The following is a 27,144-nucleotide window of genomic DNA, read 5'->3' on the forward strand; positions in this document are numbered from 1 at the left end:
TGATGCCTCAAACACCTCCACCAGTAACACTGCAGAGATCCAAAAGCAACACTCAACACTAACACCAGTTGCCTGACGCCAAACACAGTTTTTCCAAGGAGAATTTTATTAACCCTAACTGAGACATAGTAATCAATGCTGAAAATAATGGGGGAAGCAGGCCACAAGTGAAATATTTTACTTATATAATTTTCCAAAACCATACCATCAAGAGGAATTATTCCAAACTCCCTAATGTGAATAAAATTGAATCCTGAGGTTGCCCTTCTTCACCGTTCTGACATTCAGGAAAAGGCAGGCTATTCCAAAAGGTTTTGTTTGCCAGACTCTGCTTTACCAGAGCTCTGTACAACATGACAGAGAGAGAGTATGACAGATGGATTTTTTACACAAAAATGTCAACAATCTAAAACAAAACTGGAAAGTTGCTCTCTGCTCCCAGCACCTGATGATGCAGCGGCAGCCAGAATGTAAAATGCTGTCTACACTTGAATAAAAAGGGAGCAAGATGATAACAAAAACACATTGAGAATTGTGACGTCCTGTAGAAATAATTCTGCCCAGAGCTCCACAAGCAGAATACACGGGCAAAGATGAGACGAGCAGGGAGGTGTTTAAATCAGGCTGGTGCCATTCCCAGGCGAATCAGAGGACCTCTGCTTTTGTTTAGCGTTCCTCCAAACCAGAATCTTCCCACGAAAATATTCATTGAATATTTTCCTGTAGTTACTGTAAACCTTTACATGTCAGTAATGGAGGTGTTGCAGATTTGGAATTGTCATGAGGTGGGTACACAGTCTGCACACAACGTGACCTCAGTGTCATCCACACTTTCCAAACACTTCAGTTTACAACCTACTGTCAGACTTTGTTTTAAATATTGCTGGGTTCTTTCAGGTCCACCCACTTAACATGGGTAAAGTGCCTATCATTCACAATCTTGTCCCCCAGCCCCAGTTCATGCTCCTTTCTGACTAGGCAGACTTTCATCACTGTCCTCACGTCTCTTCCAGATCTGATGGTGAAACAAAAATTTTTTTTTTAATAATATGCAAAACAGCCTGGGGGTATTTAGCTTACTCACATACTCTTAACGTTAACAGGGTAGTCACATTCCCACCTGATTAATCTCACATTATTCAGCTCATAAAGGTGAATTCAAGCAATAGCACACTTGTTAATCCACCACCGCTAAATACATCACCTATTTTCAGTAGCTTTTAGACAAGGTGCAGCATAATAAAGTGTGCTCCAAACAACGCGGGGTTACAATATGGATTCCCACAAGCATCAGAGTCATAGAGTCACTTATGGCACAGAAGGAGGCCATTCAGCCCATCAAGTCCATGCTGGCTCTCGGTAGGACAATGCAGTCAGTCCCACTCCTCCGCTCTATCCCTGCAAGTTTATTTCCATCAAATGCCCATCCGAATCCCTTTTGAAATCATTCATCGTCTCCACGTCCATCATCCTCGTGGACAGCGAGTTCCAGCTCATTCCCACTCGCTGCATAAGAAAGTCTTTTTCTCACATTCCTCCCTGCAGGTCTGCCCAAAACCTTAAATCTGTGTCCCCCTAGTCCTTGTACTGTCAGCTTCTCTTTGCCTACCTTATCCAAACCTGTCAGAATCTTCTCCACCTCTATCAAATCTCCCCTCAATCTCCTTTGCTCCAAGAACAACCCCAGCTTCTCCAACCCAACCTTGTAGCTAAAAACCCCTCATCCCTGGAACCAATCTGGGAAATCTCCTCCGCACTCTCACATCTGTCCTAAAATTGGTGATCAGAGCTGGACACAATACTCGAGCTGTGGCCTAATGAGAGGTTTCTGGTGTGAGGTCAGCTCTGGTACAAAGTTTGGTTTCTTAAAACATTACTTCCAACTTTTCCAGCGCCCCAGTTGGAACCAGCACACATAATGTCCTATCTGAATCATCATAAGTATTATAGGAAAAACTCACTATTCTAGGTATTGTCATACTACAGAGCAACTGAGGCGAAGGGCCAAGGTTCATAGTCTGGGACAGCAGTAAGCCTAAAGACAGTGGGAGGGGAAGCACAAGCAAGCAAGTAGTAATGAGGGCACAAAAGATTGGGTTTAAAAAGCCTTTACTACTGTACTAGCGACCCAGATGACTTAAAGACATAGATCCATCTAGTCTGTCTTGCTGCTGTCCTTGCAGTTATAACTGAGGTGTGCTTCTCAATTTTGCTTTGAAGGTGCTGTAACCAATTGCCTCCACAATTACTATCAGTAAACTGTTCCAGTGACCGAGTATATTGTCAATCAGGTCCTTACATTCCATGTGAATCTGCCTTTTCTTAGTTTAATCTCGTGACCCCTCATTCTGTGGTCTTGCATCAGTGCCATCGCGGCCATAGAACGTACAACACTTACTCCCCGCCAATACGATATTACACAAAATGTTTGCATCTCCTGCAATAACAGGAAAGCAGTATGTATCCAACACTGCCACTGGTAATACTGACCTGAATGTAGGCCTCAGAAAGGGTAATCATTTGTGGCAAGATGTCAGATACTTGTAGATCCTGTAGCTCATACCACTTCCCTGTGCCCTGAAGGAAGTATACCAAACAGGTTAGCATTTCAATAATATAAAAGGAAAAAACTGCGGATGCTGGCAATCGAAAACAAGAACAAAAATACCAGGAAAAACTCAGCAGGTCTGGCAGCATCTGTGGAAGGGAACACAGCCAAGGTTTCAAGTCTGCATGACTCTTCAACCCATGTGGACTCGAAACGTTGGCTGTGCTCCCTTCCACAAATGCTGCCAGACCTGCTGAGTTTTTCCAGGTTAACATTTCATACTGAGAAGACAGAATCTCATACTGCAGGGGCTAGTACACAGCGCTGTATGTCTCTCGGTACTTCCTAGATTACACACTACCTTTATCTTGCAAAAACCCATGGAGCAGCAAGTGAAGAACACCAGGTATGTAACATACACAAAAACAAAATCTAAACTAACTACTGGAACTCTAAAATAAAAACAGAAACTTCTGGAAATACACAACTGGTCCATCAGCATCCAAAAGAAAAGGAAAGTTAGATTAATGTTACAGTAAAGACCCTTTACCTCAGCTGAATAGAAGAGAAGCCCCCTTTGTTGCACTGAGCAAAACAGAGAAGCTATAATGAGAAGTCAAGAGTACAGATAACTATTTACATGCGGCTCTGGCTTCAAAGTTCAATAGACACCTTTTTATTCCTGATGCTAACTATTGTTATCCTTTTTACTTTACTGAGTGTTATGGAAAGGTCTTCTCCTAATTACTACACCAGTTCTGACAAAAGGCCCCAACGAAATATCAGTCTTCCTTCAAAGATGCTAAAGATCTTCTATGCATTACAGGTTCCGTCATTTACTATTTGATCTTTACTTGTGCAATTTAGAACACAATAGGTATCCCTCGACTACAGATCACTGCAACATCCTGTCTCCTTCACACTGAATTCGTGAAATGAACCAGAGAAGATGAGAGAGAGTTGGGTAACATTGAGGCAATAGTGACCATAATATTATTTGGTTTAGGATAATTTGTTTTTTCATTCTTTCATGGGATGTGGGCTTCGCTGGCTGGGCCAGCATTCATTGCCCATCCCTAGTTGCCCTTGAGAAGGTGGTGGTGAGCCGCCTTCTTGAACTGCTGCAGTCCATGTGGTGTAGGTACACCCACAGTGCTGTTAGGGAGAGAGTCCAGGATTTTGACCCAGTGACAGTGAAGGAAAAGCGACAAAGTTCCAAGTCAGGATGCTGTGTTGTGATTTGGTGAGGGTGGAGGGAGGGAATTTGCAGGTCGTGTTGTTCCCATGTGTCTGCTGCCCTTGCCCTTCTAGGTTGAGGACATAAGTATGACAAGAGCAGGTTAACAGATTGAAGAAAAGATGATAGTGAGAGAACGAGAAGGGAACTTGTAAAATGGACAATATTGGCAACAATGACGGAAACATATAAAAGTGTTCAGAGTCCAGAAAAAATAGATTCTGCTAAAAGCAAGAACTTAACACTAATGATCATCATGGATGAATAAACACATATGGAATTACTGTTGCTCACAATTTATATTAACGTTTTAGGCTTTGAAGTCAAAAACATTATTTCTAAGTTTGCAAATTACACCATATTGGGAGGGATAGTTGACATTAACGACTGGGACGAATTTCAAGAGGACATTAATAAACTTTGAGGAATGTGCTTATAACTGGCAAATGAATTTCAACATAAGTGTGAGGTATTAAATTTTGATTAAGAAAAGTAAGGAGTCACATATAACTTGGAAAACAATCCAAACGGGGTAAAGGAACAATGGGGATTAGAGAGTACAAATACATAAATCAGTAAATGTTGTGGCATAACAACAACTTATATTTGTATAGGGGGGTTGCGGGGCTGGAAGAGATTACAGAGATAGAGGGGGGCGGGGCCATGGATGGATTTGAAAACAAGGATGAGAATTTTAAAATCAAGACGTTGCTTGACCGGGAGCCAGTGTAGGTCAGTGAGTGCCAGGGGATGATAAAACGGGACTTCTTGTGAGTTAAAACACGGCGGGCAGCAGAGTTTTGGATGACCTCAAGTTTACAAAGAATGGAATGTGAGAGACCAGCCAGGAGTGTGTTGGAATAGTCCAGTCTAGAGGTAACGAAGGCAGAGATGAGGGTTTCAGCTACTGAAGAGCTGACAAAGGACGAAGTGATGGAAATAGGCAGTCTTGGTGGCACGAGTATGAGATCAGAGCTCATCTCAGGATCAAACATGACACCAAGGTTGTGAACAGACTAGCTTAATCTGAGACCGTTGCTGGGAAGTAGTATAGAGACGGTCATTGGGGAATGGAATTTGGAGCAGGACTGAAATAAATGGCTTCAGTCTTACCAATAATTAATTAGAAGAAATTTCTCCTCACCGTTGCTAGATGTCGGATAAGCAGTCTGATAATTTAGCAACAGTGGAGAGTTGAGAGAGGTGGTGGGGAGGTAGAGCTGGATGTTGTCAGGGTATATGTGAAAACAGCGCAGTGTCTTTGGATGATGTCACCTGGGGGCAGCATGCAGATGAGGAGTAGGAGAAGGGCCATTGATATTTCCCCCCACCAAGGATATATGCGAGGTAATGATGTGGGAACAGCATGAGAAGCCATTGCAGGTGATACTCTGGCTACATTTAGATGGATAAGAATGGAACCAGGTGAGTGTGGTTCAGTTTTCACCTCTTCTGGGGCCAGTCAAGCTTAAGGACAAAAACAAAGGACTGCAGCTGCTGGAAGTGTGAAATAAAAAGGCCATCAGCCTGAAACGTTAACTCTTGTTCCTCTTTCCACAGATGCTGTCAGGCCTGCTGAGTGTTTCCAACATTTTGTGTTTACATTTCACAAGCCTAAGTACATCTTTATTTCCAGAACAAGCCTTATATACACCAGAGGTATAAATCCCCAGTGACTGCATGAGCGTCAATGTCTATGTACTCACATGATGTAGCACGTGGACCCGATACGCTCCCTCACCCGGCTTCCCATCATGTACCACATTACCAATCAGGTCATAGGTAGTGTGTTTGTGGATGGCCTGGACCTCCTCAGACAGGTATTCTCTTAGATCAACATTGCTGAAACACACATTTCAATAAGCAAGTCAATTTTATTGTAATATTGAAAACCTCACTATATCCCCAACTCTATCGAAACTGGTGGCCTGACTTTTCTCCCTTAATTCCATAGGGTATCTGGCACAGAAACAGGCCATTCCGCCCAAACAATCCATGCTGGTATTTATGTTCCACTCAAGCCTTCTCCCATCTTTCCTCACCTAAATCTACCATCATAACCTTCTATTCCCTTCTCCCTCATATGTTTTGTCTAGTTTCCCCTTAAATACATCAATACTATTCACTTCAACCACTCCCTGTGGTAGTGAGTTCCACATTCTCACCGCTCCCTGGGTAAAGAATTTTCTCCTGAATTCCCTACTTGGGACCCAGTTATCAGATTGCCGCGATCTAACTTCCCCCACCCGAGAGCATCTACACAATTCTGGGAAACTCGCATCAAAGTGGAGACTACGGCACAAACACCAAATACACTGAAGCTGCTACCCAGGGTTTCAACATGAAGTTAATAAGTCCCACTGCACAATTTCACTTCAGATTCAATCATCCGCCTGCACCGTGATGTCAGGTGAACACAGTTGATGGGTTGCAACTGGCTCAATGCCTCTGGGCTGGGGAGGAAGCAGAACATTTCAGTCAGTATTGCTGAAGAGAGCTGAAAGCTTTTCATCATAGACTCATCAGGACAAATGCAAGAATGCCAAATTTCAAACAATCACAACAACGTATACTACAGGACTGCTGTGATCTATCCGAAATTTGGCATTCTTGTGTTCGTCCTGATGAGTGCAAGATGAAAAGCTTCGACAACATGTCTCGCTTTTCGGTAATATCCAAATCTCAGTGAGTGTTCCTATGCCAGACCGCTGGAACATAATAGCGGATATCAGATGAGGTCTTGGCTCCACGACAGAGGATCAGGTAACATTCGCCATTTCATTTAAAATGTGGTCGCACCTGGACCCTAGAAACGGGCACCTTTAGGAAGAGAAAACTGTAAAATGCAAGTTTTAAAATGGCTTACGTGATTGGGAAATTGACAATGGTGGGGTTCTTCTCTATGAAGAAGTTATTCTTTGTGAATCTCTTGATGTAGAAAATGAGGTAAGGTGGGAGCTTGGTCAGCTGGAACCGCTTCAGGAAATTCTCCTTGTAGGTTTTATACTCCTGTAAAATACAGAAACATTTACTACAGAGATTTTGTATTTATATAAAGTGCCTTTCATGGGCTCAGGATGTCCTAAGGTACCTCAATGTCAATGACATACTTTTGAAGTGGAATCGTTGTTGCAGTTGAAGAAAACAAGAGGGATGACAGTGTAGTGGTTGTGCTACTGGACTAATAATCCAGAAGGGTGGACTATTATTGCAGACAATGGGAGTTAAAATCCCACCATTAGCTTAGAAAAGGGAATTAAAAAAAAAAACGAGTTCTCAGTAAAAGTATCCAGGAAGATGTCGGAGCAGGGAAAAGCGAGATGGGTCACAAATGCCAACCTGCCCTGCAGCTTCCACAGGCAGAGAATTAACTAATAACAGAGCAACAAATTTGCATACAGCAAGGTGCCACAAACAGCATTGAGACACGTCAGCAGATAACCTATTTCAGTGATGTTGGTTGAGGAATTGACCAGTGAACAGGGCATTTCCAGCAATTTTCAAACTGTGTCGTCGGACCTTTCATACCCACCTGAGATGGCAGACTGGGCCTCGATTTAACATGTCATCAGAAAGACAGCAGAGCAGCACTCACTCCATACTGCACTGAAGTATCAGCCTAGATTATGGGCTCAATTTAAAAAAAAACCATACAGGATCCTGGGCTCTAACGGAGGTATAGAGTACAAAAGCAAGCGAATTACAATAAACCTTTATAAATCACTGGTTAAGGCTGAGCTCGTATGTTATACCCAATTCTGGGTACTGCACTTTAGGAAGGCCATCAGGGTCCTAGAAGGGGTCTGGAGGAATTTACCAGATTGGTACCAAGGATCAGTTATGTGGAGAGCCTAGAGTAGCTCGAATTGATCTCCTTGGAGCAGAGAGGATTAAGGGGAGATGTTCAGAACTACAGGCGTTTTGATAGAATGGACAGGAGAACCAGTAACCAAAAGACAGAGTTAAGATAACTGGCAAAAATCTAGTGGGCAAATTGAGGGTCTTCCTTTTTAAACACAGCAAGTTGTTGTGATCTGGAATGCACTGCCTGACAGGAAGATGGAAACAGATTCAACTTTCAATGTTGCATTGTATATGTACTTGAAAAGGAGAAATTAGCAAGGTTACAGGGAAAGATCAGGAGTGGGACTAATTGGATAGCACTTTCAAAGAACCAGGAGAGGCACAATGAGTCAAATGGCTTCCTTCTATGCTGCATTATTCAATGAAGTCTCTAGAGTGGGGCACAAACTCATAATCTTCTCACTCAGGGTCAAGCGTGACACCCAATAAATGGGAGTAACTCGCGTATACACCAGCACTGGCAGGGTATTGTCAGAGTGGTTAGTGGCACCAGTGAACTACTCTAAGTGGGATTTTGTTCAATCCTATTACACACTTAGTAATCGACACAGCTCCAACAGTTCCATTAATTCTGCTCTGTTTACTAAAAGAATGTTCAGTCATTACTCATTCTGCTTGAAGTTTTGTAACAACCTTCTCTGTGATGCCGTTGAACTTTGCCAAGATGTTGAAGAGTGGGACCTGCGGAATGATCAGCTGTTCCTTCTCATCTTTGTACAGAGGGGCTGTGGGAAGGTCGAGTGTTAAGTATAAGAAAGTGGACTCTGTCATCGATTCCTTGAACTCCTCCATTTCCAGCAGTTGCTCTTTCTCCTCCGGTGTCTACGTATAGGATATAAAACCGGTTATAAAGGGAGCTTTAAAACACAAATTCTATGAAAATGTTTGAAGATCAGAGCAGCTGATTAATCTCCATGCTGACTGCATTACCTCAGGCTGAACAGTCACAAGTGGAATCTTTATCCTAACCATCCATCAAGTTGACAGGATGCAAGCTCAGCTCTCAAGGTGATGGACAGTGTTTTTAAATCGTTCCCTCCAGCCAGCTGGAATCGCTCTGTTCCCCTTTAAAAAGTGCAATGCGCTCACTACCATGTTTCTACGTCCAAAACCAATCAAATACATGCCACTGGTCCACCATTTTTTAAACACACAACTTATCAGCCTGAAAGGCCAGTGACCCAATGAGCCTGTCTTTGTGATCTCAGCCTCACCTAGTTATCTTTTCAACTAATCCATCAATACCTGCTCTGGCCAGCTAATTGTTTTGCCAGCACATTGATAATGACCATCCCTTGTAATTTATACCACAGTCCAAACATACTCTGGGGAAGTAAGTTCTGCCTGACTGTGCCCCAAAGTTCAATATGGATAAATGCTGAGAAATATTGCAGACAGGTTAGAACTGTGTTCCTTTGAACTAACTAATGTCAAATGCCAGCGGAGCATTTACTGTTAATGAACTAGAAATAATAAAAACTAAAAACAAAAACTCAAAAACAGACTTTTTTTATATTTTAGTTTGGATTAATAAATAAAGCTAAGTAATTCTAAATATCAGCAATCTCAAAGAGGACACAGACGGGAAACTTCAGTGTTGAATTCGAGGCTATCCTAAGATCAAGACCAAGGGATCCTGCTGGGAGCTCATTCTGCATGAAACCCAGGTTGCGTTCTACTTGAGAGATTAATAGGGCCGTGTAGAGGGAGCTTTACTCTGTATCTGACCCCGTGCTGTACCCGTCCTGGGAGTGTTTGATGGGGACAGTGTAGAGGGAGCTTTACTCTGTATCTAACCCCGTGCTGTACCTGTCCTGGGAGTGTTTGATGGGGACAGTGTAGAGGGAGATTTACTCTGTATCTAACCCCGTGCTGTACCTGTCCTGGGAGTGTATGATGGGGACAGTGTAGAGGGAGCTTTACTCTGTATCTAACCCCGTGCTGTACCTGTCCTGGGAGTGTTTGATAGGGACCGTGTAGAGGGAGATTTACTCTGTATCTAACCCCGTGCTGTACCTGTCCTGGGAGTGTTTGATGGGGACCGTGTAGAGGGAGATTTACTCTGTATCTAACCCCGTGCTGTACCTGTCCTGGGTGTGTTTGATGGGGACGGTGTAGAGGGAGCTTTACTCTGTACCTAACCCCGTGCTGGACCTGTCCTGGGAGTGTCTGATCTGGATGGTGTAGAGGGAGTTTTACTCTGTATCTAACCCTGTGCTGTACCTGCCATGGAGGCATTTGATAGTAATCCAAGGCGCTCGCCATTTCCAGCACTAACATCCTTCACCTTCATGAGCTTTAAATTCATGTAAAATTGTCAACGAAATGAAACTTTTTTTTAAAAGTTTGAACTCAAACTTGTTCAATTTATGAAACTGGCCGATGCTGCACTGACTTGTACTTCTGGCTATTTGCTGCCACCGTGTGGTTAGACAGATAAGTACATTTAAAAACAAATTAATCTAATGGTGGTCAGCATGAAAACCATGAGAAGCCAGGTCAGGAATTGCGCTGTGGCTTTAAATGCTGCAATGGTTGCTAATGGGATGACTCCAGCTGGGGCTGTAACGTGTTCTTGCATCTTTGAGCCTGGTCAATTCTCCTGACAGGAGGGAGGGAGCCTGAACCTTCATCTTCTGAAGGTCAGTCCCACTGCTTAACAGAACCACAATCTGCCCCGTTCTACTGACCAGGGGAAAAGGCAAGAAAAAAAGACACAACAGAATACAAGGCCGTAAGGGAGCAATAAGAACCAAGGGAACTAACCAGGTCTGGTGGAGGCAACTTCTTTGTGAATATCCGCATGGATCCCTGGAACACACTGTTGATGATGGCTACAAATGAGGAAATCGTTCCAATGTTGCAGAACCATTTAGAACAAAATAAGGGGAAAGAGCACAGTAATATTAGAATGACCAGGGGGTTTGTATAACACCCAGCCTCTCATTCAGCATCAATTAGAAAGCTCACAGAAAACACAAGTACTTCCACAACAGTTGTGTCCCTAATGTGAAACGACACCGTTTCTGAAGGCAAACTGGCTGCCTTTACTTCCATTGTTTTATAAAAAGCTCAACTAGAAATTACACCTGCCCTCCCCACCCCCGCACCCCACCCCACACCTCCGCCAAGGCCTATGACTGCTGCTGAGGGACAACTCCACTGGCATCAGGATCCCTACAGTCAGCCACTAAACGGCCAATCTCCAGTGTGGGCCCAGTGACGTCTCAGCTCCTTATCCAGCCTAAAATTGGGATGTCACAGTAAGTTAGCTCCTGTGTTTATCTGCCAAGCACTTTGCAGTGCGGGAGAAGGGGTGAGGCGGGGGAAGTCACCGAAGAGCGACCAGGAGCAGAACCCAGGATCATTCGCCCTCTGCTCCACTGAGACTGACTGAAACTCAGCAGACACCACGGGATCGAGCACAGGGCCTCCCCCCATCCACAGCAGTCAGCTGCGGGAAGTACCCACTGAGACGTGGCCATCTCACCACCCAGGCTTTCCCAAACTAGATGGTCAGTTTATCGCCGTCTTCACAACCAGGCTACACAATCCCTCGGGACCCTTAAAGCAATGCATCTTTTCACAGCAGCGACACAAGTACTGAAGTGTAGCGGTGGCCTAACAAAAGCAAAATAGTACAGATGCTGCAAATCAGAAACAAAAACAGAAAATGCTGGAAAAACTCAGCAAGTCTAGCAGTGCCTGTGGAGAGAGTTAACAATTTGAGTTGAATGACTTCTTTGGAGCTGAAGGGAGGTAGAAATTTGATCAGTTTTAGGCTGTTGAAAGATGGGGAGGGGAAGGTCAGACAAAAGGGAAGGTCTGGGATAGAGTAGAGGGCAGGAGAGATTAAATAGCAAAGACGTCATGGAACAAAAAGCAAAGGGAGTGGTAATGGTTGTAATACAGAAACAAAGCATTGGTCCAGAGTGAGTGTTAATGGCAGAATAATGAACAGCTGTCTGAGAGCAAAAAGATGAAAACAAGATACAGGCTGGCAAAAAGAAATCAAAATGAAAGACCGAGTTCATGGGCTGAAGTTGTTGAACTCAATGCTGAGTCCAGAAGGCTGTAAAGTGCCTAATCGGACGATGAGGTGCTGCTCCTCGAGATTCATTACAGCATTGCAGCAGGCAGCGGACAGAAATGAGAGCACGAGAGCAAAGCGGTGAATTAAAATGACCAACAACCACAAGGCCGGGATCACGCATGGCAGACTGAGGGCAGCTGTTCCGCAACCTCCCGCAAAGCAGGTCACCCTGTCTGCGCCTGGTCCCCCCCCAGTCTGTAAGAAATTTTCACAGCGTCTCCCTCTGAGCTCTGAAAAAAACCCGAGGAAAGCCAGCAATCGTGTGCAGCCGTCGGAGTGCTCAGTTCCTGATGCTACTTACTCTTTTTCTTCTTATTCCCGCCTAACGCCATATGGAGTGCATTCAGGAACCAAGACAGGAAGTCGACAGCATCACCTGTAATGGCAGACAAATATTTCACAACTGCTACAAACGTTTTGGGGGAATTATTGAAGTAATTGCCCTGCATTGAGAACTGCAGTGACACGCTGAAATAAAATAAAAACTGAAAGGTTGGAACTAGATCGCAGGCATGTCAGCAACTGAAAGCAAAGGGAGAGCTCAAAGCCTCGCAGTGTCTACCCTATGTCAGAGCACTGAATGGACACCTCAAACATTTCCTTGTGTAACTACAAAGAGACCTCCTGCATATTTTAGCAATGTTCTGTTTTAATATGTGGTGTATAAAACTTCCCTTTTTACCTCAATACTAATGGAGACACGTGGTAATACAGAGGTTTCAGCAGAAGTTTGTGAGATCATGGTACATGATACACAATGAAAGAAACAGCAAAATAATTCTATCCAGAGAAATCTTCCAGCAGATAAATGCTGAGGAATGCTCTTTGCTGTCTATGGATGTTGTTGGTGCAGAACAGCCCCCAATTATCCAACAAAACTCAAGTTTTGAGATAGCTGCACATCAAAGACCCAATTATAAGATTTCATTGTTCCCTATTTTGAAATTTTTAACATTTGGGTATGACGGGATTTTAAAGCTGATTTGAAATAGCTGTTCCTGATGTACACGGAGTTTGTTCGTTTTGTGATTCTACATGCTGTTACATTTATTAAATATCGTTTTAAAGGACTTACATACTTTGAAAGCAACAAGCCACAATGGTACTGAATTTCAGTGGGTTTTTTGCCACCTCTCGCAAGGTTACAGACATCCCAGAGAAATAGGGTGAGCAGCCATTTATGTTGTTTTTCTAAGGTTTCCGATCATATTTCAACAAAGTTACAGTTGAAATTTTGCCTCCACCAGTTCTAGAAGGGTTTACTAGTGTAGTCACTATTATTAAGAGCAGGAAACACAACAGCCAATTTGCAGACAGCAAGCTCCCACAAACAGCAACGTGATAATGACCAGATAATCTTTTTTTTTTTACATTGACTGGCCAGGGCAGCAGGTAACTCTCCTGTTCTTCTTCGAAATAGTGCCATGGAATCTTTAACATCTACCTGAGAAGGTAGATGGGGCCTCCATTTAATGTCTCATCCGAAAGATGCTACCTTTAACAGTGGAGCACTCCCTCAGTGCTGCACTGGAAGTGTCAGTGTAGATTCTGTGCTCAAGTCTCTGAGTGGGACTTGAACCCACAACTTGCTGACTCAGAGGCAGGAGCCATGATTGAGACGAAATTCTAGGACTCTGAAGCCAATGACTTTAAACTTACTAGAGGATCAGGCTCAGTCACATCTTCCCACCATTCCTCAGTCCAACTTTGAAGCCTAGCAATAACTGAAATGAAGGGGAAATCCTGGGAAAGGTTCCACCTAAATTTCCATCGCACACGAACATGGAGCAGGAGTAGGCAACTCGGCCCCTGAAGCCTGCTCCGCTCATTCAATAAGATCCTGACTGATTTGACTGTAACCTCCCACCTACCCCCAATAACCTTTCAACCCCTTGTTCATCAAGAATCTGTCTAGCTCTTCCTTAAAAATATTCAAAGGCCCTGCTTCCACTGCCTTTTGAGGAACAGACTCCAAAGACTCGCAACCCCTCTGTGAGAAAAAATTTCTCCTCAGCTCTGTCTTAAGTGGGTGGCCCCATATTTTTAAACCGTGACCCCTAGTTCTAGGTTCTCCCACTAGAGGAAACATCCTCTCTACGTCCACCCTGTCAAGACCCCTCAGGACCTTGAAGTGATCAAGCCACCTCTTACTCTTCTAAACTCCAGTGGGTACAAGCCTAATCTGTCCAACCTTTCCTCATAAGACACCCATTCCTGGGATTAGTCTGGTAAACCTTCTCTGAGCTGCTTCTAAGGTATTTACATCTTTATTTAAATAAGGAGACCAGTGCTGTACACAATACTCCAGATGTGGTCTCACCAGTGTCCTGTACAACAGAAGCATAATCTCCCTACTTTTGTATTCGATTCCCCTCACAATAAACAATAACATTCTATTAGCTTTCCTAATTACCTCCTGTACCTGCACACTAACCTTTTCTGATTCATGCATTAGGACCTCTAGATCTCTTTGAATCTCCAAGCTCTGCAATCTCTCACCATTTAGATAAGAAGCTTCTTTTTATTCTTCCTGCCAAAATGAACAATTGCACATTTGCCCACATTATACTCCATTTGCCATATATTTGCCCACTCCCTTAACCTATCTGTGTCACCTTGTAGCCTCCTTACAACCTCTTCACAACTTACTCTCCTATCTTTGTGTCGTCAGCAAATTTAGCAGCCATACCTTCAGTCCTTTCACCCAAGTTGTTTATATAAATTGTAAAAGGTTGAGTTCCCAGCACCGATCCCTGTGGCACACCACCCTTCACATCCCGCCGACCAGAAAGTACCCCATTCAATAACAGTTAAGCCCTCCCAATTCAGAGCTACCTGCATCCTTAAAGCAAAGCTTGGTCAATCTCCAGCATGCAAGTTTCCAATCGGCTGCGGTAAAGTTTACTCAGCCACTGGGGGCTCACTCGATCACTCACCCTGTTTGGTAATCTGGAAACGTTTCTTGCTGCATAAAACTACAGCCTGCAACATCTCATGTGGGGAAACATGAGCCTTGAAGTTCCTGGGGTTCCTGAGCTTTCTCATTAACTCTCCAAATCTCTGCACCAGCAGGAACATGATATCTCCTGGAGGCCGTTTGATATCCTTGTAGTTCTCTTCCTCTAAGAAGTAGTTCCGTAGTGGAGGCACATTGGACAAGGCCTGAAATAGAGGCAGAGACAGGTGAATGTGGCGCCTTGGAGAGGGAGGGGCAGAGAAGAACGGGTGGATTGGAGAGGGTCTGAAACAGAAGCAGGGACAAGTGAAGGCAGTACAGATATATCACAGGCCAGATATCAAAGCTGGAACCACTTGCTGTCACGGTTTTCACCATAGAGACAGCATCATTCACAATACACACCTTACACTTGTCTGGATCACTGTTCTTAAGATGTCCTTACCTGTAACACCACATTAGCATAGTCATTGGCCTTGATGTTGTTCAGTCCGACAATTCCTGGCAGATAGGTGGTCCCATCGTAAGCCCGCGACAGTTTCGACTGTTTGTCCAGGTTTGCAATGTGTTGCTTCGTGAAAGTTGGCTTCAGTACATACTGGAACATAAAACACAATGTGAGACAACTCAATACATCAGTACCCACTGGAACATAAAACAAAATGTGAGACAACTCAATACGTCAGTACACACTGGAACATAAAAAACAATGTGAGACAACTCAATACGTTAGTACACACTGGAACATAAAGCACAATGTGAGACTGCTCACTACGTCAGTACACACTGGAACATAAAGCACAATGTGAGACAACTCAATACGTCAGTACACACTGGAACATAAAACGCAATGCGACACTGCTCACTACGTCAGTACACACTGGAATATAAAACACAATGTGAGACTGCTCACTACGTCAGCACACACTGGAACATAAAACACAATGTGAGACTGCTCACTACGTCAGTACACACTGGAACATAAAGCACAATGGGAGACAACTCAATACGTCAGTACACACTGGAACATAAAACACAATGCGACACTGCTCACTACGTCAGTACACACTGGAATATAAAACACAATGTGAGACTGCTCACTACGTCAGTACACGCTGAAACATAAAACACAATGTGAGACAACTCAATACGTCAGTACACACTGGAACATAAAGCACAATGTGAGACTGCTCACTACTTCAGTACACACTGGAACATAAAGCACAATGTGAGACTGCTCACTACGTCAGTACACACTGGAATATAAAGAACAATGTGAGACTGCTCACTACGTCAGTACACACTGGAATATAAAGGACAGTGTGAGACTGCTCACTACTTCAGTACACACTGGAACATAAAGCACAATGTGAGACTGCTCACTACGTCAGTACACACTGGAACATAAAGCACAATGTGAGACTGCTCACTATGTCAGTACACACTGGAATATAAAGGACAGTGTGAGACTGCTCACTACTTCAGTACACACTGGAACATAAAGCACAATGTGAGACAACTCAATACGTCAGTACACACTGGAACATAAAGCACAATGTGAGACTGCTCACTACGTCAGTACACACTGGAACATAAAGCACAATGTGAGACTGCTCACTACGTCAGTACACACTGGAACATAAAGCACAATGTGAGACAGCTCAATACGTCAGTACACACTGGAACATAAAGCACAATGTGAGACAACTCATCAGTACACACTGGAACATAAAGCACAATGTGAGGCTGCTCACTACATCAGTACATACTGGAACATAAAGCACAATGTGAGACAACTCAATACGTCAGTACACACTGGAACATAAAGCACAATGTGAGACTGCTCACTACGTCAGTACACACTGGAACATAAAGCACAATGTGAGACTGCTCACTACGTCAGTACACACTGGAACATAAAGCACAATGTGAGACTGCTCACTACGTCAGTACACACTGGAACAAAAAGCACAATGTGAGACTGTTCACTACGTCAGTACACACTGGAACATAAAGCACAATGTGAGACAGCTCACTACGTCAGTACACACTGGAACATAAAGCACAATGTGAGACAGCTCACTACGTCAGTACACACTGGAACATAAAGCACAATGTGAGACTGCTCACTACGTCAGTACACACTGGAACAAAAAGCACAATGTGAGACTGTTCACTACGTCAGTACACACTGGAACATAAAGCACAATGTGAGACGGCTCACTACGTCAGTACACACTGGAACATAAAGCACAATGTGAGACTGCTCACTACTTCAGTACACACTGGAACATAAAGCACAATGTGAGACTGCTCACTACGTCAGTACACACTGGAACATAAAGCACAATGTGAGACTGCTCACTACGTCAGTACACACTGGAACATAAAGCACAATGTGAGACTGCTCACTACGTCAGCACACACTGGAATATAAAGGACAGTGTGAGACTGCTCACTACTTCAGTACACACTGGAACATAAAGCACAATGTGAGACTGCTCACTACGTCAGTACACACTGGAACATAAAGCACAATGTGAGACTGCTCACTACGTCAGTACACACTGGAATATAAAGGACAGTGTGAGACTGCTCACTACTTCAGTACACACTGGAACATAAAGCACAATGTGAGACTGCTCGCTACGTCAGTACACACTGGAACATAAAGCACAATGTGAGACTGCTCACTACGTCAGTACACACTGGAACATAAAGCACAATGTGAGACGGCTCACTACGTCAGTACACACTGGAATATAAAGGACAGTGTGAGACTGCTCACTACTTCAGTACACACTGGAACATAAAGCACAATGTGAGACAACTCAATACGTCAGTACACACTGGAACATAAAGCACAATGTGAGACTGCTCACTACGTCAGTACACACTGGAACATAAAGCACAATGTGAGACTGTTCACTACGTCAGTACACACTGGAACATAAAGCACAATGTGAGACTGCTCACTACGTCAGTACACACTGGAACATAAAGCACAATGTGAGACAACTCAATACGTCAGTACACACTGGAATATAAAGGACAGTGTGAGACTGCTCACTACGTCAGTACACACTGGAACATAAAGCACAAGTGAGACTGCTCACTACGTCAGTACACACTGGAACATAAAGCACAATGTGAGACAACTCAATACGTCAGTACACACTGGAATATAAAGCACAATGTGAGACAACTCATCAGTACACACTGGAACATAAAGCACAATGTGAGGCTGCTCACTAAATCAGTACACACTGGAACATAAAGCACAATGTGAGACAACTCAATACGTCAGTACACACTGGAACATAAAGCACAATGTGAGACTGCTCACTACGTCAGTACACACTGGAACATAAAGCACAATGTGAGACTGCTCACTACATCAGTACACACTGGAACATAAAGCACAATGTGAGACTGCTCACTACGTCAGTACACACTGGAACATAAAGCACAATGTGAGACTGCTCACTACGTCAGTACACACTGGAACAAAAAGCACAATGTGAGACTGTTCACTACGTCAGTACACACTGGAACATAAAGCACAATGTGAGACAGCTCACTACGTCAGTACACACTGGAACATAAAGCACAATGTGAGACAGCTCACTACGTCAGTACACACTGGAACATAAAGCACAATGTGAGACTGCTCACTACGTCAGTACACACTGGAACAAAAAGCACAATGTGAGACTGTTCACTACGTCAGTACACACTGGAACATAAAGCACAATGTGAGACGGCTCACTACGTCAGTACACACTGGAACATAAAGCACAATGTGAGACTGCTCACTACTTCAGTACACACTGGAACATAAAGCACAATGTGAGACTGCTCACTACGTCAGTACACACTGGAACATAAAGCACAATGTGAGACTGCTCACTACGTCAGTACACACTGGAACATAAAGCACAATGTGAGACTGCTCACTACGTCAGCACACACTGGAATATAAAGGACAGTGTGAGACTGCTCACTACTTCAGTACACACTGGAACATAAAGCACAATGTGAGACTGCTCACTACGTCAGTACACACTGGAACATAAAGCACAATGTGAGACTGCTCACTACGTCAGTACACACTGGAATATAAAGGACAGTGTGAGACTGCTCACTACTTCAGTACACACTGGAACATAAAGCACAATGTGAGACTGCTCGCTACGTCAGTACACACTGGAACATAAAGCACAATGTGAGACTGCTCACTACGTCAGTACACACTGGAACATAAAGCACAATGTGAGACGGCTCACTACGTCAGTACACACTGGAATATAAAGGACAGTGTGAGACTGCTCACTACTTCAGTACACACTGGAACATAAAGCACAATGTGAGACAACTCAATACGTCAGTACACACTGGAACATAAAGCACAATGTGAGACTGCTCACTACGTCAGTACACACTGGAACATAAAGCACAATGTGAGACTGTTCACTACGTCAGTACACACTGGAACATAAAGCACAATGTGAGACTGCTCACTACGTCAGTACACACTGGAATATAAAGGACAGTGTGAGACTGCTCACTACTTCAGTACACACTGGAACATAAAGCACAATGTGAGACTGCTCACTACGTCAGTACACACTGGAACATAAAGCACAATGTGAGACAACTCAATACGTCAGTACACACTGGAATATAAAGGACAGTGTGAGACTGCTCACTACGTCAGTACACACTGGAACATAAAGCACAAGTGAGACTGCTCACTACGTCAGTACACACTGGAACATAAAGCACAATGTGAGACAACTCAATACGTCAGTACACACTGGAATATAAAGCACAATGTGAGACAACTCATCAGTACACACTGGAACATAAAGCACAATGTGAGGCTGCTCACTAAATCAGTACACACTGGAACATAAAGCACAATGTGAGACAACTCAATACGTCAGTACACACTGGAACATAAAGCACAATGTGAGACTGCTCACTACGTCAGTACACACTGGAACATAAAGCACAATGTGAGACTGCTCACTACATCAGTACACACTGGAACATAAAGCACAATGTGAGACTGCTCACTACGTCAGTACACACTGGAACATAAAGCACAATGTGAGACAACTCAATACGTCAGTACACACTGGAACATAAAGCACAATGTGAGACAGCTCATCAGTACACACTGGAACATAAAGCACAATGTGAGACTGCTCACTATGTCAGTACACACTGGAACATAAAGCACAATGTGAGGCTGCTCACTACATCAGTACATACTGGAACATAAAGCACAATGTGAGACTGCTCACTACGTCAGTACACACTGGAACATAAAGCACAATGTGAGACAACTCAATACATCAGTACACACTGGAACATAAAGCACAATGTGAGACTGCTCACTACGTCAGTACACACTGGAACATAAAGCACAATGTGAGACTGTTCACTACGTCAGTACACACTGGAACATAAAGCACAATGTGAGACGGCTCACTACGTCAGTACACACTGGAACATAAAGCACAATGTGAGACTGCTCACTACGTCAATACACACTGGAACATAAAGCACAATGTGAGACTGCTCACTACGTCAGTACACACTGGAACATAAAGCACAATGTGAGACTGCTCACTACGTCAGTACACACTGGAATATAAAGGACAGTGTGAGACTGCTCACTACTTCAGTACACACTGGAACATAAAGCACAATGTGAGACTGCTCACTACGTCAGTACACACTGGAACATAAAGCACAATGTGAGACTGCTCACTACGTCAGTACACACTGGAATATAAAGGACAACGTGAGACTGCTCACTACTTCAGTACACACTGGAACATAAAGCACAATGTGAGACAACTCAATACGTCAGTACACACTGGAACATAAAGCACAATGTGAGACTGCTCACTACGTCAGTACACACTGGAACATAAAGCACAATGTGAGACTGCTCACTACGTCAGTACACACTGGAACATAAAGCACAATGTGAGACAACTCAATACGTCAGTACACACTGGAATATAAAGCACAATGTGAGACAACTTATCAGTACACACTGGAACATAAAGCACAATGTGAGGCTGCTCACTAAATCAGTACACACTGGAACATAAAGCACAATGTGAGACAACTCAATACGTCAGTACACACTGGAACATAAAGCACAATGTGAGACTGCTCACTACGTCAGTACACACTGGAACATAAAGCACAATGTGAGACTGCTCACTACGTCAGTACACACTGGAACATAAAGCACAATGTGAGACTGCTCACTACGTCAGTACACACTGGAACATAAAGCACAACGTGAGACAACTCAATACGTCAGTACACACTGGAACATAAAGCACAATGTGAGACAGCTCATCAGTACACACTGGAACATAAAGCACAATGTGAGACTGCTCACTACGTCAGTACACACTGGAACATAAAGCACAATGTGAGGCTGCTCACTACATCAGTACATACTGGAACATAAAGCACAATGTGAGACTGCTCACTACGTCAGTACACACTGGAACATAAAGCACAATGTGAGACTGCTCACTACTTCAGTACACACTGGAACATAAAGCACAATGTGAGACTGCTCACTACTTCAGTACACACTGGAACATAAAGCACAATGTGAGACTGCTCACTACGTCAGTACACACTGGAACATAAAGCACAATGTGAGACTGCTCACTACTTCAGTACACACTGGAACATAAAGCACAATGTGAGACAACTCAATACGTCAGTACACACTGGAACATAAAGCACAATGTGAGACTGCTCACTACGTCAGTACACACTGGAACATAAAGCACAATGTGAGACTGCTTAATACGTCAGTACACACTGGAACATAAAACACAATGTGAGGCAACTCACTACTTCAGTACACACTGGAACATAAAGCACAATGTAAGACTGCTCACTACGTCAGTACACACTGGAACATAAAGCACAATGTGAGACTGCTCACTACGTCAGTACACACTGGAACATAAAGCACAATGTGAGACAGCTCATCAGTACACACTGGAACATAAAGCACAATGTGAGACTGCTCACTACGTCAGTACACACTGGAACATAAAGCACAATGTGAGACTGCTCACTACTTCAGTACACAATGGAATATAAAGAATATAAATACATACGGATTATGCTTCCTTCACTATTTCCATTAGGCAATTCTACGTCCTAATAACCTCTGTACATTCTCCAAATTTCTCCCTCTATTCCTTTGGTAATAATCTTGAATTTCTGTCCTCGGACTACTGTCTCACTGGCAATAGAAAGACTTTCTCCCAATTTACCTTATCGAACCCTCCTAGAGTTTTGTATATACTGGATACTTGGCGATGGAGGGGTCAGTGAGGGTTCCTGCTCACTGACCATTCAGTGAGCCCCCGCCCCTCCCCCGCCAACTCGTGGGAGTTACTCCTCATGCAAGGGCAGGGTGAGATATAGTCAGTCTTTCAAAATTCACTCTCTGGGCTTGCATGGGTGTAGTATCGATGGATATTCAGGCCCGAAATATCTCAGCAAGAGTCAAAAGTCTTCAGACAAAGAGGCTAAATAAAATGGGAAGCAACTTTCATGGCCCCTGAACTCTTGAGCCACATTCTTACCGTGATGTCCTCGAGGGAGGAGTCAATGATTTCGTAATTGTCCGGTAGGCAGTAGAACTTCAGCGTGTGCAGGTTCAGAAAGACGTGATGTCCAACCTGAACACTATGAATGTTGGCGTATGACTTCAGGCCTCGTCCTAAGGAACACAAATCACTCACAATCAAAGCCATGTCCACGTTAATCTCTCTTCCGACTGAAGATGACAAGCTCTTTTTTAGGAGAAGTTTCTACAGTTACCAGCCTTGCCCATTGGACCGTGCATCATCTGTGAGCCCAGAAGTCAAGTGTCAAACAACAATTCTAGATGCTTCAGGGACTTGGACAACCTACAACAGGCATTTCAAAGAACTGGAAAAGTTCCACCAGCAATGCCTTAGTAAGATCCTCCAAATCCGACGGTAAGAGAGACAGTCCAGCAGCAGCGTCTTCTCTCAAACCACCCTGTCGTCCAGCATCAAGTGCTAATCACTGGGTGGGACATGTCGATCGTGTGCCTGACACCAAACTCCCGAAGCAACTGCTCTACTCGGGACTCAGTCACGGCAGGAGAGTCCCAGGAGGAAACGCTTTAGGGATGTCCTTAAAGCATCCCCGAAAAGGTTAAGCATCCCCACCAACTCACGGGAGACCCTGGCTTGTGACCGACCGAAATGGAGAAGCTCATTCGGGAAGGCAGTGGACACATCAAGAGACTTTATCGGGAATGTGCAGAGGTGAAGTCGAGGTGTCGGAGGGAGCGAACAAACCTCCAAACAGCCCATCGACCCGACTCTTCAAACACCTCCTGCCCCACAGGTGGCAGATTCTGCAGATCCCACGTTGGATTTATCAGCCATCTCAGAACCCATTGAACCGGAGTGGGAGCAAGTCATCCTCGATCCCGAGGGACTGCCTCAGAAGTAGTAGCCAGCAGAAAATGAAATCCACAACTGAGTTATAAAATATCAACACGTGAAGCCGTCAAAGGCTCAGAGTAACCTTACCTTGAAAGTATTTGCCACAAACCAGACAAGCGTAGACATTGATGTGAGAAAGGGAGACTGAGCACAGCTTTTCAAAATCAAAATCCAGCACACTCCTGTTCACAGAAAAATCAATGAGTATCCATCAGCTCTGCAGATCATGTATTCATTAAAACAAGACCTTAAATGCACCCTAACGGGAACAGCACAGCTCCCTCTCCCAGCGAATTACACCCAGAGCAAAGACAGTGCCGTCAAACACACAGCATAAAGCTCCTTTAGCTTAACTGCAGCAGCCCCACCTCCAAATCAGAGTATGCATTAATGTCAACATAGGGGCAACAGGCCTGCTGAGTATTTCCCGGCATTTTCTGTGTAAAATCTAACTGGCTGGTAACTTCTGGTGGAGTGGAAATCGAGTTGGATTGCCACTCCGCTCACAGTTACTGGCCTTGAAATCTAACCCGTCCTATCTCAACCAACCTTCCAGGCCGGGCCAGCCGTACTGTGGGTGGGGGTGGGGAGGGTCAGATCAGGCTGGGCTAGTGGGGGTTGGGGGGGGCTAGTGGGGTGGTGGAGGGAGTCCTGTGGGGATTTGGGGGGAGTCCCATGGGTGTGTAGTTGTGGGAGGGCGGAGTACGAATTGAGGGGGGGGGTGTCGTAGTGGGGTAGTCAGGGGTTGGTCGTGGGCTGGGGGTGGGGGGGTGGGTGCTGTGGGAGATGGCGGGGGGGTGGGGTGGGGGGGGCCTGGGTGGGTCAGTACTATAGTTACCCAGGAGCCCCGTGCTCAGAAGTGATGGTCCATTGCCACAAAATGATGTTGCGTTAATGCAAACAGGTTGCACAGGCTTGACTTGTACAGAAGATTAAAGGGTGATCTGGTCAAGGTATTAATAAGGTTACAGGGATTGAACAGAGTAACTACAGGCAATGGGGGGATGCAATATCAAAATCAGAGCTAGGCCGCACAGGAGAAAAATCAAGCAGAGAAGGGCATAAAGAGTTATGGCACAAAAGTGGTAATTGTAAGCGAGGTGCACCTCAGTCAGAGTCTAAAGGAATGTCAGAGCAGGTTCAAGGGGCTGAATGGCCTCCTCCTGTTCTTACATGTCATGTACACTGTCCCGACATTGTTTGACCCTCAGAACAGCATCGCCCTCTGTGCCAGTGACACTTTCCATGTCCCACACCAGCCCATCCTACAGACTTTAACCCAGCAAATCAAACAGGTCAAACCAACAGAGGGGGGAAACTTACATTCCTACCTCCAGCGTGTTACTAATCCTGTACCTGGGTATAGCACCCAGACCCTCATTTTTAATTTGAAGGTATTACAGGCCAGTCCAAGCTCACACTCACCGGTTGATAGTGTCCAGATAGGGGCAGTGTCTGCTTCGGTCATCCTCCTCCTCCTGAGCGTGAACTCTTGCCACCTTTGAGGGCGCTAGGCAGAAAAAGAACGTACGTTGGAATGTCCTGAGAAGCTGAAATTATCAGCGCAAGCCCAGAGTCAAATGAATCACTTTCCGAGTGTAATCGCTGCGGTAACCTGGCAGCCAGTTTGCGCCCTGAGCAGTGGTGAGATTAGCAATGCGGTGGCAATGCTCGAGGGATCGATCTTGGCCTGGCACCTGAGTGAGGTTGGACAGGGCATGAGATCCTAGCCAAGAGGAGGCAGCAATATTGTCAGGGTTGACAGACTAGACAATTCATCCAATTCCTTGACTGGGGTTTGAATTGACCACTCAGACTAAACAGTGTCACTGAGACAGGGGTGACAAACCCCCCCCCACCCCCACCCCCACCCCCACCCCCACCCCCACCCCCCAAAGGCCATATTCCCACATCCACTCTAACTTGGCTCTTCTGGGAGCATCTCAGTGAGTCCCCTAACCTGGCGCACTGCGGCTGCGCGAAACCCTGAGCCTCAAGGCGGCAGCACTGCGGCTGCGCGAACCCCTCAGCCTGGTGACACTGCGGCGGCGCGAAACCCTGAGCCTCGGGGCGGCAGCACTGCGGCTGCGCGAACCCCTCAGCCTGGTGACACTGCGGCGGCGCGAAACCCTGAGCCTCGGGGCGGCAGCACTGCGGCTGCGCGAACCCCTCAGCCTGGTGACACTGCGGCTGCGCGAACATCCCCCCCCTCCCCCTCCCCCTCCCCCTCCCCCTTCAGCCGGGTGGCACTGCGGCTGCGCGCCGCCATGCTGCGCGGTGCGGCTCCAGAACGAGGTCCGAGGCCTTGCGGCCGCAGGGCGGGGGCGGGGGGCTGCACGGCCCGGTAGCCCCCCCCTCCCCCCCTCCCCCTCACTCACTCACTCCGCCAGCCGCTCACAGCCCCCTTTTCTTTTCCGGTGGCGGATCGCGGTACCTTGGTCCGAGTCGGCCTCATCCCCGCTTTCGGGCTCCAGCTGCCGCTTCGCCGCCGCCATCACCGACCGTCCCGGGCCACTGGGTGGCCGACCACCTGCTTCCCCGGAGGTTCTGCGCAAGCGCTGGGAACCCTCCAATCATTGACATAAATACAGACATTCATTCACACCACAGAGCCCAGTTGTTCAGCCCTGCAGCAACTTGCAACTGCAGCAACTGGTTTAAGTTTGCAAGCTCATTAAATGCCACGTTGGCACCAAAGTTTAACAAAAAATAAAAATAAAAACTAGATCAACGAAGTTGGGCAGGTCAAGATTTGAAAACAAAAGATATTCGGCCTGCTCTGAGCAGGTGAACTTCACTCTCCCACTGCTGGTCACATAGTGATAAGATTAGACCAAGACGTAGCTTGGCTGGTGGTGAGAAAGGCCCTCCCCGTCAGATCCTTCCAACACGCCAGGAGTCTCACCCCCTCTGCACGTTGCCCTCGAGGTGGCTGTGGTGGGGACGAGACCGTTGTTCACCTCCTTGTAGATTGTGCCTTTGCGAAGAGGGTCTGGAGAGAGATGCAGCGGTTTCTGTCGAGGTTCGTCCCGAGCAGTTCTGTGACACAGGACTCTGTGCTCTACGGGCTGTTCCCAGGGACACGCACCGAGACGAACATCAACTGCAGCTGGAGGATCATCAACTCGGTGAAAGACGCTCTTTGGTCTGCACGAAACTTGTTGCTTTTCCAGCGCAAAGAGTTGTCCCCGACCGAGTGTTGCAGACTGGCACATTCCAAGGTCCAGGACTACGTGCTGAGGGACACAGTTAAGCTTGGGGCAGCCGCCGCAAAGGCGCAATGGGGAAGGGTCGCTGCCTAAGACCTTTCTGCCACAGTGCACTGGGGGGCTGGGAACTGTAAAGAGCCCCTCAGGCTGTACAGCTCAAAGTGAATGTCTGCCATTGATTGTAATATTCATTGTTTGTTCTGATACACCTTGTGATTCATGTTGTAAAAGTTGAACCTGATTGTATTTTCGTAATGGTGATTTGAAATGGTTCGAAATGTTTTGAAGATTTATGGATAAAGTATATTTTTGCAAAAAAAAAAGATTAGACCAAGTTAAATAAGCTGCTTTTATTTAGGGGGAAAAAAAGTTAGGGACTTGAAAACAACGTGCCCCAGCAGCATTTTTTTTTTTCTTCAAAGTATGCTTTTTGCCACGTTCTTTGTGTGACAAAGTTGGAAATTAGTTTGCAAGCGTCTGTGAGGTGGGATTTTTGGTCTGAAAAATCGGCAAAGACGTTCCTCGATGAGAGGTTTATAATTGATCTGTTCCGTCGGCAAAGGTCGGGCAGACGAAAATCAGGGGCCGTGAACATCTGATAGTCACCAATAAGTCCACTAGGGAATTCAGGAGAAAGTTCTTTACCCAGAAAATGGCGAAAAATGTGGATCTCTACCAGGTGCAGCAACCGAAGCCA

The 27,144-nt window shown here is 45.3% G+C and overlaps 1 protein-coding gene across 2 annotated transcripts; it reads right to left on the bottom strand.

Annotated features, from left to right (window-relative positions):
* Positions 1–88: 88 nt before the first annotated feature.
* usp39 (ubiquitin specific peptidase 39) lies at positions 89–25,825 on the bottom strand. 2 transcript variants are annotated; one of them, XM_041210421.1, is made up of 13 exons: positions 25,673–25,825; positions 24,664–24,748; positions 23,326–23,420; positions 22,342–22,478; positions 15,144–15,296; positions 14,679–14,904; positions 12,044–12,118; positions 10,416–10,483; positions 8,283–8,471; positions 6,652–6,794; positions 5,492–5,627; positions 2,491–2,577; positions 89–1,015 (listed from the first exon to the last, which is right to left on the bottom strand). In XM_041210421.1, the coding sequence occupies exons 1-13, from the start codon at positions 25,731–25,733 to the stop codon at positions 959–961; spliced, it is 1,512 nt and encodes a 503-aa protein (XP_041066355.1). In that variant the 5' UTR covers positions 25,734–25,825; the 3' UTR covers positions 89–958. The 2 variants fall into 2 exon arrangements, with proteins under 2 accessions (XP_041066355.1, XP_041066354.1); XM_041210420.1 differs by having other exon boundaries at positions 25,621–25,733.
* Between the last annotated feature and the right edge of the window lie 1,319 nt (positions 25,826–27,144).

Source organism: Carcharodon carcharias, chromosome 17, assembly GCF_017639515.1.
Source record: "Carcharodon carcharias isolate sCarCar2 chromosome 17, sCarCar2.pri, whole genome shotgun sequence".
Taxonomy (NCBI): Eukaryota; Metazoa; Chordata; class Chondrichthyes; order Lamniformes; family Lamnidae; genus Carcharodon; species Carcharodon carcharias.